The following is a 12,163-nucleotide window of genomic DNA, read 5'->3' on the forward strand; positions in this document are numbered from 1 at the left end:
ACACGACCAGTACCTGAGCCACCAAAAAAATTATCGCAGAAAAGTAGCTCATCTTTTAGTTCTTATAAAAGTAATTCCGATAAGGAGTTTTTGCCTACACCTGAACAACCAAAACACTATCTCATTACTTCAGAAGATTTTAACGATCTAATTAGAGATTTAAATTTGCCAAAAAATAAAGCAGAGCTTCTAGGCTCTCGGTTAAAACAGTGGAATTTGCTTGATGATGTTAAGATCACGGATCAGCGGACTAGGCATGAAATGTTTGCAACGTTTTTCACGAAGGAAGATGGACTTTGTTTTTGTAATGACATTAAAGGTATGTTTGCAGCAATTGGCATACCCTGTGTCCCTAGCGAATGGCGTTTATTCATTGACAGCTCTACAAAAAGTTTAAAAGCAGTTCTATTGCACAACGGAAATAAATTTCCGTCTCTTCCAATTGCTCACTCAGTACATCTTAAAGAAAATTATGAAAGTGTCAAAATTTTGCTTGAATCTGTAAAGTATCGTGAGTATAACTGGGAGCTGATTGGAGATTTTAAAATGGTGGGATTTTTAATGGGGCTACAGGGTGGATATACAAAGTATCCGTGTTATTTGTGCTTGTGGGATAGCAGAGCGGATTCTAAACACTATATTCAACGGTCATGGCCTGTAAGAACAGAATTGTGTGTCGGAAAACAGAACGTCAAATTTGAGCCGATTGTTGAAGCAGAAAAAGTGTTAATGCCGCCTTTGCACATTAAGTTAGGGTTGATGAAACAATTTGTTAAAAAACTTGATGAAACTTCAGAAGCTTTTGGATACTTAAAAAAATTTTTTCCGAAGTTATCGGAAGCAAAGGTTAAAGCTGGGGTTTTTGTTGGTCCGCAAATAAGACAGATTTTCGCCGATGAAAAATTTCCAACGTTGCTGAATCGTACTCAAAAAGCAAGTTGGAACAGTTTTAAAGCAGTAGTTTCTGGATTTTTAGGAAATAATAAAGCTGAAAACTACGAAAAGTTGGTTGAGGATATGCTTACAAATTTTAAAGCCATGGGCTGCAGGATGTCATTAAAAGTACATATGCTGCATGCTCATTTGGATAAATTTAAAAACAATATGGGAGCCTATTCCGAAGAGCAAGGAGAACGTTTCCATCAGGACATCATGAATTTTGAACAACGCTCTCAAGGCCAATACAATGAAAACATGATGGGCGACTATATTTGGGGTTTATTGAGAGAAAGTAGCTATGAACATAAAAGAAAAAGTAAAAGTGTGCACTTTTAAGTTATTTTCCACTTTTCTGTAAGCTAATTTGATAGTAAAACTTAATAAAAATAATTTATTCCAATAGTTTTATTTTCAATCAAAAATTAAAATCCGAGATTTTTAAAAATTTCGTTCAATCAGTCTTCTAAGCACAAAAGCAAAGTTTTTCATGCCATATATTTTTTTTCCGTCTTATTACGACCTAAACTACCGAAATTTAATGCTTTGCAATCAAAGTCAAATTTCATGTTGACCCGTGTAATTCATTAGTGTATTTTGACAAGTTATCAAGAAAATGAAAACAATCAATATTAGGGTTAAACTCTATGGATCCTCTTTTGGATATAAGATCACAACATTTTACTCGACGCTGTTTTTTTCACTTTCAAATGTTCATCTAGGACACTTGTTTTGGAACTATCGATCTGAGCTGCAATTTCTTTTTTTTTTAGTCGCTGTTCACTTAAAACCATTTCTTCCACTAATTTAATGTTTTCTGGAGTTGTCACTATCACAGGACATCTCGTACGTGGGTTATCTTCTGATGAATCTCGTCCTCAGCGAAAATGATGTGCACAAGTTACAGTAAACAGCCACCATTCTGTTTTTGATTTTTGTTGGCGTTAAAAACTTTATAACTGCGTGAAACTCAATTTGCGACATTTTTCAGAAGAACTTGATTGCGTGGTCGTCCGAGCTCTACTATAATAAAATAGTTCAAAGAGGCAAATTGAATTTTGTGCTGAGATTTATTATTAACGCGTGAAGATTTCAGTGAACGCATTCTATTCACTATATGAGATCAAAAGCCCATGGACCGCGCTACATAAATAATATTAGAATCTTAAAACGACAAAATTATGATGGACGTGAGTAGACAGCGTGACTTAAATAAAGATCGGGGAATCCCCAGTACAAAGACAAACTTTATTATTTAATTCAATAATAATTGGAGCATTTAAGTCTCATGATCGGAAGCGAGGGCCCATTTCGCCCACTCTTAGCTACGCTACTGACAAGAGCAATAAAGAACTAGTTTCCCATTAGACAGAATTCAATAAAATTTTGTTTTTTGCATGAACGTTGAAAAATAAATATTAAATTTTACATTACCCAGATTCCCGTCTAATTCAATAAGTTCTAAAAATAAAAGTTTAATTAATACTCACTGCATCTTCAAACATGATGTTGATGCTTCTATGCTGGGGATGATCCATCAGCGGTGAATTCTGTATCCTTCTGGGTTCTATGTCTGGATAATCGATCTGATAGAAAACGAAAACGTTAATAATTAAAAAAAATGTATTCCAATACGTTAAAAAAAATTTCATCACATTGATATATAAGTAATAAAAACAATTCCAACTTTAATGTACCTCTTTTATTCTCCATCTTTCATTAAAAAATGAGAATCTTCTTAATATTTTTGTGTGTCTCTTATTACTCATGGATACTGGCGAATTGAAATAAAACGCGCGTTATCGGAGTTTCCGAGTGATAAACCGTTTGATAAGAAAAGAATTATGAATGATTATAATTTCTACAACTGATAAAACCGATCACTTACATGTAAACTATAATATTGCGAAGGGTGCAACCGTTTATCGTTTTACTAAGAATCAAAACAATGATCCCACATGTGTGTTCGTGTCATCAAAGAATGATTAATTTAAATCCAAATAAAAAGTAAGGTTAAACGTTTGTAAATCGTTTATAATATTTTTCTTTATTTATATCACTCTTGTTTGACTTTTCGTTTATTATTATTGAATTTTAATTAAGTACGTATAAAGAATATGGCAGATATGAAAGTAATTAAATCTTCATTAATAACTATTATAAATGTTACTAAAAGTTTATAAATTTTCGAAAAATTTGCCCTTAAACTTTCAAGAATTGAATCTACTAAATGTTTAATTTAAATGTTACATTATTGTCTTCTTCACTGCTTGTATCCCGACTGGCTAATAAGCAGACGAAGAAATTGTTTACTGTACTGTAAAATTTTCAATTTTATAAATGTTTGCTCATAAATTACTAATCAATTCGAATTCTCTATTGTCTACTTCAATGTTTGCTAATAGCCAGATGAAGAAATTGTTTACTGTAGACATGCGTAACACAGTGCAGATACCGATAGACATAAAGATAAAGCAGTTGAAGATCATCGTGTGCAGTGCAATATTCTCCAAATAATTGAAAATTTGAAGCGTTAATTAATTCAGATTATACCGCACTGTTTTCTTCACTGCTTGTAATATCTTCGGCTAATAGGCAGAGGAAGAAATTGTTGACTATAGTTATGAGGAGTGAAGTTCCGAGATTGATGATAATTATGAAGAAATATGTAACAGGTGAAGTTTAAATTTGGTACTTCTATTCTATGTAATCCTAGCGTTGATTTCTTCATATATCGATCGTTCAAGCTTAATCCGATGCTAATCGGTTTAGTTTCAAGGCTGAGAACGAGATAGATATGAATGAAATACTAATCACATTATGGAAACAATTATTCGAACTACAATTCTACTTATGTTTGAATAACCTCTTCGTTACAATAGTTTTTTTTGAATCGACTGGTTAACCCAAAAATTAACGAGCTATTCTTTTAATGTGCCTACTTTTAAAAAAGGTTTATTTTCTTAGGTTTCCGCATGAACTAAGGTTCTGTTTTCTTCCATGGAACCAGCATTATGTGACGCTTGTCTTTTTGTTTATCATCAGTTAAAAATGATATTATCCCGCAAACAATCACATATATTAGGACCATGGTACTTTTCTGATCTAATATGGCAGTAAAAACATGAGTTATATTGAATTTTTTTGTTGGATTTAACTAAAGAGAATTCTGAATAATGTCTAGTAAAAGTTGTATCACTCTTAGACACTATTTGTGTTTGTCATATTAACTAACTCTAATTCCTTATTACATACTACCTGTGAATCTGCCTGCGAAGAACTCGAATTGGGCCACGATAGAGAATTACTTCTTCTTAAGCCAAGTTTGGATTTGTCATAAGGTGCCATAACTGTACTTCTTCTTCTAAGTGTGGTATTAGCAATAGATATTCTTTTTTCTGGTGGTAATCTTTCTTGTTCTACTGCAGTTCTTGCAGCGTGTTTCAACATATTTATCTAAACCTACAGCAATAAACTCAATAAAGAATCTGCCTGAGTCTAAAAGAGTTTTATACTGGTGCCCGAATACTGTTGATTCAATCCAACCATTTAGAAAATTTAGTTGAATATGTTGTTCAACAACAACATGAAAGTGAAAATAATTATGGAAATATACATGGAAATGAAAATGCAGTGAATTGAATGGGTTTTCTTATTTTATCTACCTTAGAAAAATGTACCATGAACTGTGTACAAGCTAAAGAAACGAAACGATGCAAGTTGTCAATTTTATTAGAAAAAGGTGGTACCTTCTATATTTCGGACTCTATTGAACATTTGGAAATTTGCAAAACCACGTCACAGTTTATTTTTACAAGCAATAGCTTGTAGGGTGATTTTCAACTCAACTACTTTTTTTTAAATACTAAATATCTGCCGTTTTTGACGTCCACCGGAAAATTCTGATTTAAACAATCATTGTTGGCGAGAAATAATATGTATTCTGTTTTGCGAAGAAAGTTTTGATTTTTCTCACATGGGAATACAATACATTCAATATCATATTGTGAAACTTTAAAAAAACACCCCTTGCTAGTCAAAATAAAAGGCTAATCGAACTCAAGATCTAATAAGAGCATTCGGTTCGGGCAACTACAGTTGCGATCTAGAGCCTAGGGACAGACTTCCTTCGGGAGTTTTCAACTTAAATGACTTTTGGTAAGTTTCAATTTTTGTTTTTTTGGAAAATATTGAATACTCCTCGAAAAGAAGAAAAACAACTACCAAAAAATATACTTGAAAAAAATATTGCATCTAACCCTTCTTATGAAATAATTTTGAAAAAATAGCTTGTATGAAGTATATTTTGTTGTATTAGTTGATATTTTGAATTCTATCAATATAATTACGATTAACTTGACCAATTATTCAAATATTACAATTATCAATAACTATAAATGAATTCCACCATCTCTAAGATTAGTTACGTAATATTTTTGAATTGAATACACACATAGATTTTTGTGTTCATTATTATGATATACTGTATAAAATATTTGTTATTTAGTGTTTCTAATAATGTGAAAAAAATCTCGCTACATTATACTACATTATACTCGCGTATAATGTTATGTTATTATTCACCTAGTGAATAATAACCTCCATTATACACTGGTGAATAATATACTATAGGTTTTTTTCATAATTTCTACATCAATTTCATTTTGTTTTGTAATAATTGTTTCAGTTCTTACTTATGTGACGTGTTTTGGCATTTTGTTCAAAAATAAACGTTGTAATTCATACGAATTTTGTGCATTAATTTTGGAACAATAATTATTCAAATACCTCTAAACTAAATCATGGTAATTTTTTCTCTATTTTAGTTTCAAAAGATTAAGACATAAAACATAAATAAAAGATATAATTAATAAAAACTACCAAACGATGATTATTCTTAGTTGTTTTAACACTTATTTTAAATTTCAAAATTGTATATTCAATAATTTTAAACAATTAACATAACAATAATAAAAAATAAACATACAAGTCCACAATAATTAACTATGGTTCAATTTTGAAATATACTAATTATAGGCACGAAATCAGTTATCTTATAATTCCAAACAACTTTAATCGTATCAATGAACAAGTGAATGTAAACGGTAAGAAAAAATGTCGATTAAATCCACTATTACGATTGAAATTATTCCATAAAAAATAGCATTCAACTTCAACAATCTCTAATATACATTCACTTAATGAAACGTTCTCGGTTATTGAGATAACGATAGGGAACATTATTGAATTTATCATGAGGAAGGAACTGAAACTGAATGAAATGGCGACGAAATGATAATGCGGGCGTTAATAAATGGTTAGAAACTATGTACTTTAACTTGAAAACAACACAAATACGCTCAATGAGTGTGTAACGTTTTGATAAAGATTTAAATCGACATTGATAGAAATCAATATATGAAATTGTTTGGAAATAAACAAAATTGCAATGTTGAAAACAACTTTGAAGAAAACATGCGCATTGATATGGAGTATTTCAAGCAACAATCTTATTGATAAAGTATTTGGTTACTGCTTAGTCGATATAAATTACGCGATCCTCAACAAAGATGTAGATGAAATCATTGATGATATAGTTGCCAAACTTCCCGGAGAGTACTAAACCTACTATAGCCATGATTCAAAGGAAGATCAACCCGAAGGGTGTCAACATTTCAGAATCGCCACCTCGCGAACTAAAAGTTAAAAACAAAAATGTACTAATAATAAAGATGTTGCGTAATTTAGACGTATCAGAAGAACTATACATTTTTGTAAGACTTATGGTAACAAATCTGTGCAAACACATAATTAAGGCAAAAATTACTGGTGAACAATCCGGCAAAGAAGTACATATACCCTTGACTCATCAAAAAGACAACTGGGAAGCACCATGCAGCATCACCAATGTCCCGTTAGATCTGCATTTGCCGAGTCTCTCAAATCTGTTAAATTCTGACTTAAAAGTTAAATCCGTTCTTTATACTAGGCAATGTAATATGTGGCAATTTCTAGAGTCACCAACTACGTTTGAAGTTTATCTTCCAAATGAATAATCAGTTCATATTTTTATATTATTATGTCAAAAAGACCGAAAAATATTATTCTTATTTCATCAGTATGTAATGTGCCAGAAAAAAATTCCGTCATCCTTTATAATTTATATCATACGTTTTAATGTTTGGTTTAACTTTTGTTTCTTAATTAATTATAGTATTTGTTTATTCTACTCTGGAATATGTTGTTTGTCGTGTTTTTAGTATCAAAATTTTGTTTGTTGTTTTTCTCTTCTCCACTTTCTTTACTATTCTCTCCATCCGTTTCTACCCCTCGTTCTTTCTCTCATTTCACTCTTAATATTACTTATTCTATTCAATTTTTTTTCGTTTGCTTCTTCTCCTTCCGATTCCCTCTCCTTCCATTAGCAATTCAATTGATGCATATGTCTACCTGGCTTCTTATGCTCTGAACAATCTTTGTCATTTTGGATATTCAGGCAGGGAATGTTACTGTCTTCTTATCATCTGGTACCCGCTTTTCATCCCATATTTTTGCAGTTTGCAAATCCTTTTATTAAGGTTCTCGCCCATCTACTTTTAATATTTTCACTATTATGTCATTCTATTCTCAACTCTTATTATCTTTCATTACATTTTTTATTTGGGTATTTGATCTTCCTTTATATCATCATGTTCTGATGCTTATATTCGGTCAACCTTTTCAACGTGAATTGTTGATCGCTTGTTCTATATGTTTGCAGGGATCTATGGATCTCTGGTTTACTGGTTTTTTCCCTCCTGGTAAAGATTTTTCATCATTTTATTCAAATATTTTTAATTTTATTATTCTATAAAGAAGAAACAACATATAAAAGCAAGGTGTCGAAAAAATAAAATCAAACAAATGGTTCGAAATGCTTTCGAGTTTCTAGAAAAATGTCAGTTTCTAATTTGTTCATCCATTTCAAAATATAAATCATTTTGTTCAAATAATACATTATTATTTTAGTTTTATATAAATATTTTGTTTACTTAACAGAATTCTTTTATTTTCTTCGGATTACATTCTGTGAAACCATTACAATAGTTTATTTTAAAAATGAAAAATAGTCGAAGTACATGTCTAATAAAAGTCTAGTCATCATAAATACTCATTTAAACTTTACCTGTATTAGGGATTCAGGTAGTTGAATGATAAATACCAAAGCGGGGACGTTTCAGCAGCGTTAATATTTATTTGCAGCGAAGGAGATTAAAACTCAGCGGTAAAGTTGTTGAATTGCATTTTACTCTTTGGCAGCATTGCCAACAATAAGGCAAATTTAGCGACTACATCCAAATACTTTTTCAAAATCGTAATACATTTTTAGGTTATTCATTCAAACATAACTACAAAAAATGTTTTTACTATTTGAAAAGACATCAAAAAGTTATAGCCACCATCACACCAAAAATATCTCAAGGGTAGCGAAGCCAGGAATTTACAGGACAGTATACAACCCATGGTGCGAATTTTTGGTCATGAAAAAGAACGAATGCAGAGATGAAAAGGTTATATGGTCAGGCAGAGATCGGCTATATACTAGGGACAAAAAGACTGCGTTGGTTGAGGGCATATAGCCAGAATGGAATAAAAAGGTGGGTGAAAATAACCTTAACCAGTGGAGAAGGTGTAGAAAGAAGAAGATTGCGTCCACTTAGAAAATGGCTACACGCATGTGAGGAGGACTTACAGAAGTTAGGGGTAGTGAATTGAAGCAATGCAACAGAGAACAAAAGAAGTTGGAAAAAAAGCAGTAGATAGACTTCAAGTCATGGATCTATTAGGCCTGCTGTATTGTTTTATATTATATCCAAACATAATTGTGTTCGAAAGTATGCATTTATAATAGAATTAAGAAAAAGGATTTCTCTCGAATGAAATTGTCAGAATGAATGTGAAAATTTGATAAAATATAAAATTATATCAACTTCGGTAACGAAATAACACACAAAATGCCATACGAAGTGTTTTTTAGTATTTTCTCAAAGTTTATTTACATTTCTATCTAAAAATGCCGAATGTATCTCATTAATAAATGCAACATGGTAAAACTCTGCATTCTTTTGTTTTTTGGTGGAAAACCGACAACACTGTACTCTCACGCCTCGTTCAAGCATAGGTATGTATCTCGGAAAATTACGTTTTGGCGGCGAGAAGAAGAAATAAAATGAAATTGCATCAAAACAAAACACGGTCGCTTTTGAATAATTACACCGCGAAAGTTTGGAATTTATAAAATTCGTAAACATCTTGGTGTAAATAAGAAAAAAGGTGACAAAACTAAAATAAACAGGTGTTGGTAATTTATTTTTAATTTACCTGTTCATTTGTAGTTAGTAATGTGATGAGAACATAAATTTTATTGTGGTAAAAAAACTTCATAGAAATGACCGTCAAATATTTCAAAAATTATTATTATGAAAAAATTTGAATGATACGATACGATATCGACAAAAATGATAAACAGTGTGTTTGCTAAAAAGTGGCCCAGTTTTTAGGATAGATAGAAAACTGAAAAATGATTGGGATATTTTGAATGCCAATGTTCGTAAATTTTTATACATTACCGATACTACTGGCTACATTGGGGTGAAATTTTAAAGGAATATGTTTTACTTTTACATCCCCATAGTTGTAAACCATCGGTTTGAGTGTTTGTTTGTATACTAGCACCTCATTTTTAATAGTAAGTTGTGACCAATACAGTTTTTTATATCTGAGTTTCAGTGCCTCTGTTTTCTTTTTGACATGTTCCTGCCACTTTAATTTCATATCCAGATGTAATCCTAGATATTTGATCGTTTTCTTATATGGGATAATCCTATTATTTAGTCTAATTGGAAGATTGTTTATCTTCTTATAGGTAAAATTGATACGGGATGATTTTCCCTCATTGATTTTAATATGCCATTTGTAAGTCCAGACGTCTATTTTATTGATAGAATTTTGAAGATTCTTGACAACCTCTTCAATTGATTCCCCAACAGATGGTATTGCAGAGTAGTCTGCAAATTTAACCAGTTTAACATTTTCTGTAGCAGAAATGTCACAAATATATATCAGGTACAGTATTGATCTTGAAACACTGCCTTGAGGAACCCCCGCTATAATCAGTCGGAGATCTGAATATTCGTTTCTTGTTTAACTCTGAATGTACGGTATTTCACGCAAGAGTCTACTAGTTGAACATAACTGCCACGTGATACTCTAAATCCACATTGATATTCACCGACTTTTTTCTTTCAAATTTCCTTGATTCTTTGATTGATTAGGATTTTGTAAGTGGTGTCCAATAAAGTGATTTCTTTATGGTTGGCGCAGTAGGGTTTATCTTTTGGACAATTGATTCCTATGTTACAATTTACTGGTATAATATTTCCATATATTTTTTTCTCTAAAGTTGGTTCTCCAAACTTAGTTCTCCCAATATTGCATCTTATCCAGGAGCTTGGTTAGTTTTGATCCTTTGAATTGCTTCCCGAAACTTCTGTCTTGTTGGTATTCTATCATCTTTATTATTAGTTAGGTCTTCATGTTTTGCTTCCCCAATATTGGTTACTTCGTCTGTATGATGTTTGTTTAGTCCTTAAAGCTTAACCTTTTTACGTTAAAGATGATATGGGGTTGTAATTACCATCGACAAGATTGTGAAAGTATAAACATTGTATGGTTCGTTAAATACAAACAAATATTCTCTTGTTTATATAACTAATTAAATCTCAAAAATATTAGAAATTCTTTGTACATTTACAGAGTCAAAGTACTTCCGTTCTATGTAAATTTACGAAACGCACACCCAAACAACATCAAACAATTGGAATCACCGTAAAGGAACTACAAAGTTTGGAGAATACAAGATCTAATTTAATTTTGTTTACCTATAAACTCACTTATCGTTAAAAAAACTTTTACCCAAACCGACTTCAATTACTAGGTACTGAATTAAACACAAGTTTTTAAAATTTACATAATACTTTTAATGTGTATACAGATGCAGAGATCAGTTAAGAGTAAATAAATATATCCAAAACTAATACAATTATCTCTTCGATAAATATGGTCATTAACATTTCGTTATAAGAATCTTCCTAGAATTGAATCTAATATTATCTTGATAAATATTATTGTAATTAATTCATCATTACATAGTATTGATATTTGAAATCGCACTAATCACGTCTCTAGTAGGAGCTTTAACAAAGTCATACGAATTAGTCCGCGGAAATTAGGAAACCATTATTAACTTTTTCCCACGAGAAATATTATTGCTTTAAAATCTGATGCCTTAACTTCGAAAAGTTGCTATAACAACAATTTTTTGAAATTTTTGTTATTCATTGGTAACGTTAATTAAACATTCCAAATGTTTTTAATTTCGACTTCTACTTCTTAATTCGTCAACGGCACAGAAAGTGAGAAGCCCAGGATTTTCTTGTCTATACTTCATGCAATAAAACTAATATTTTGATATGACTTGGTTCCTATGTTATGGTTAAAAAATTAAATAATTTCACGAGGAATAGTAATCATACCTTCACAAAATGTCCAAAAATGTTTCTATATTTCTTATTTTGATTTTCTCGTGTTGGTATCAAGTTGTCTAATCCAACTTTTATTTCTTCCAAAATATCTTTTCCAAAACGCAACATTTTCTTTTAATTTTAAGTTTAATTCGTTTTTGTCAAAAGATAAAATCATGTCACCTCAGTTTATTGAATCACCAAACATCAAAGCAAAATAAAAGTTAATTAATATGTCAAAAATTCTATTTTTGATTTATTATTTCTTCAAAAAATTCTCTCCTCGAAATATTCGGAAATTATTCAAGCTCTAGAGAGTTTTGCAGATTTCATTTTTGCCCGTAAAAAAATTGTAGATATCAAGCCTTTTTTTTCTTCCAACCTTTAATTTAAAATAACAAAATGAAATTAATAGAATACCGAAATCTAAGATTATTGTTTGTAAAAAATTTGGCGTTCTCAAATTTTGACTTTTAATAATGGCGGCCGCGTAATCTAATATTCCATTAACTATTTTGAAATGGGGTTTGCTGCAATCGACAGAAGTAATTTATTAGATAACAAAATTTCAAAAATCACAATCAAAAGAATCATAAACATTTCAAAACCAGTCAATTTGAGAAAATTACGAAAAAGATTACGAAAATCAAAGTCTGCTAGGTACC

General features: G+C 30.9%; 1 protein-coding gene across 7 annotated transcripts in view; it reads right to left on the minus strand.

The window, feature by feature from the left end:
- LOC130441054 (rap guanine nucleotide exchange factor 2) overlaps nucleotides 1-12,163 on the minus strand; it is a 191,572-nt gene that overhangs the window by 28,934 nt on the left and 150,475 nt on the right. For all 7 annotated transcript variants that reach the window (XM_056774542.1, XM_056774544.1, XM_056774543.1 and 4 more), the window contains one exon: nucleotides 2,427-2,522. In XM_056774542.1, the coding sequence (XP_056630520.1) occupies nucleotides 2,427-2,522 (96 nt within the window). The remainder of the gene's footprint in view (nucleotides 1-2,426; nucleotides 2,523-12,163) is intronic.

Source organism: Diorhabda sublineata, chromosome 3, assembly GCF_026230105.1.
Source record: "Diorhabda sublineata isolate icDioSubl1.1 chromosome 3, icDioSubl1.1, whole genome shotgun sequence".
NCBI classification, from domain to species: domain Eukaryota; kingdom Metazoa; phylum Arthropoda; class Insecta; order Coleoptera; family Chrysomelidae; genus Diorhabda; species Diorhabda sublineata.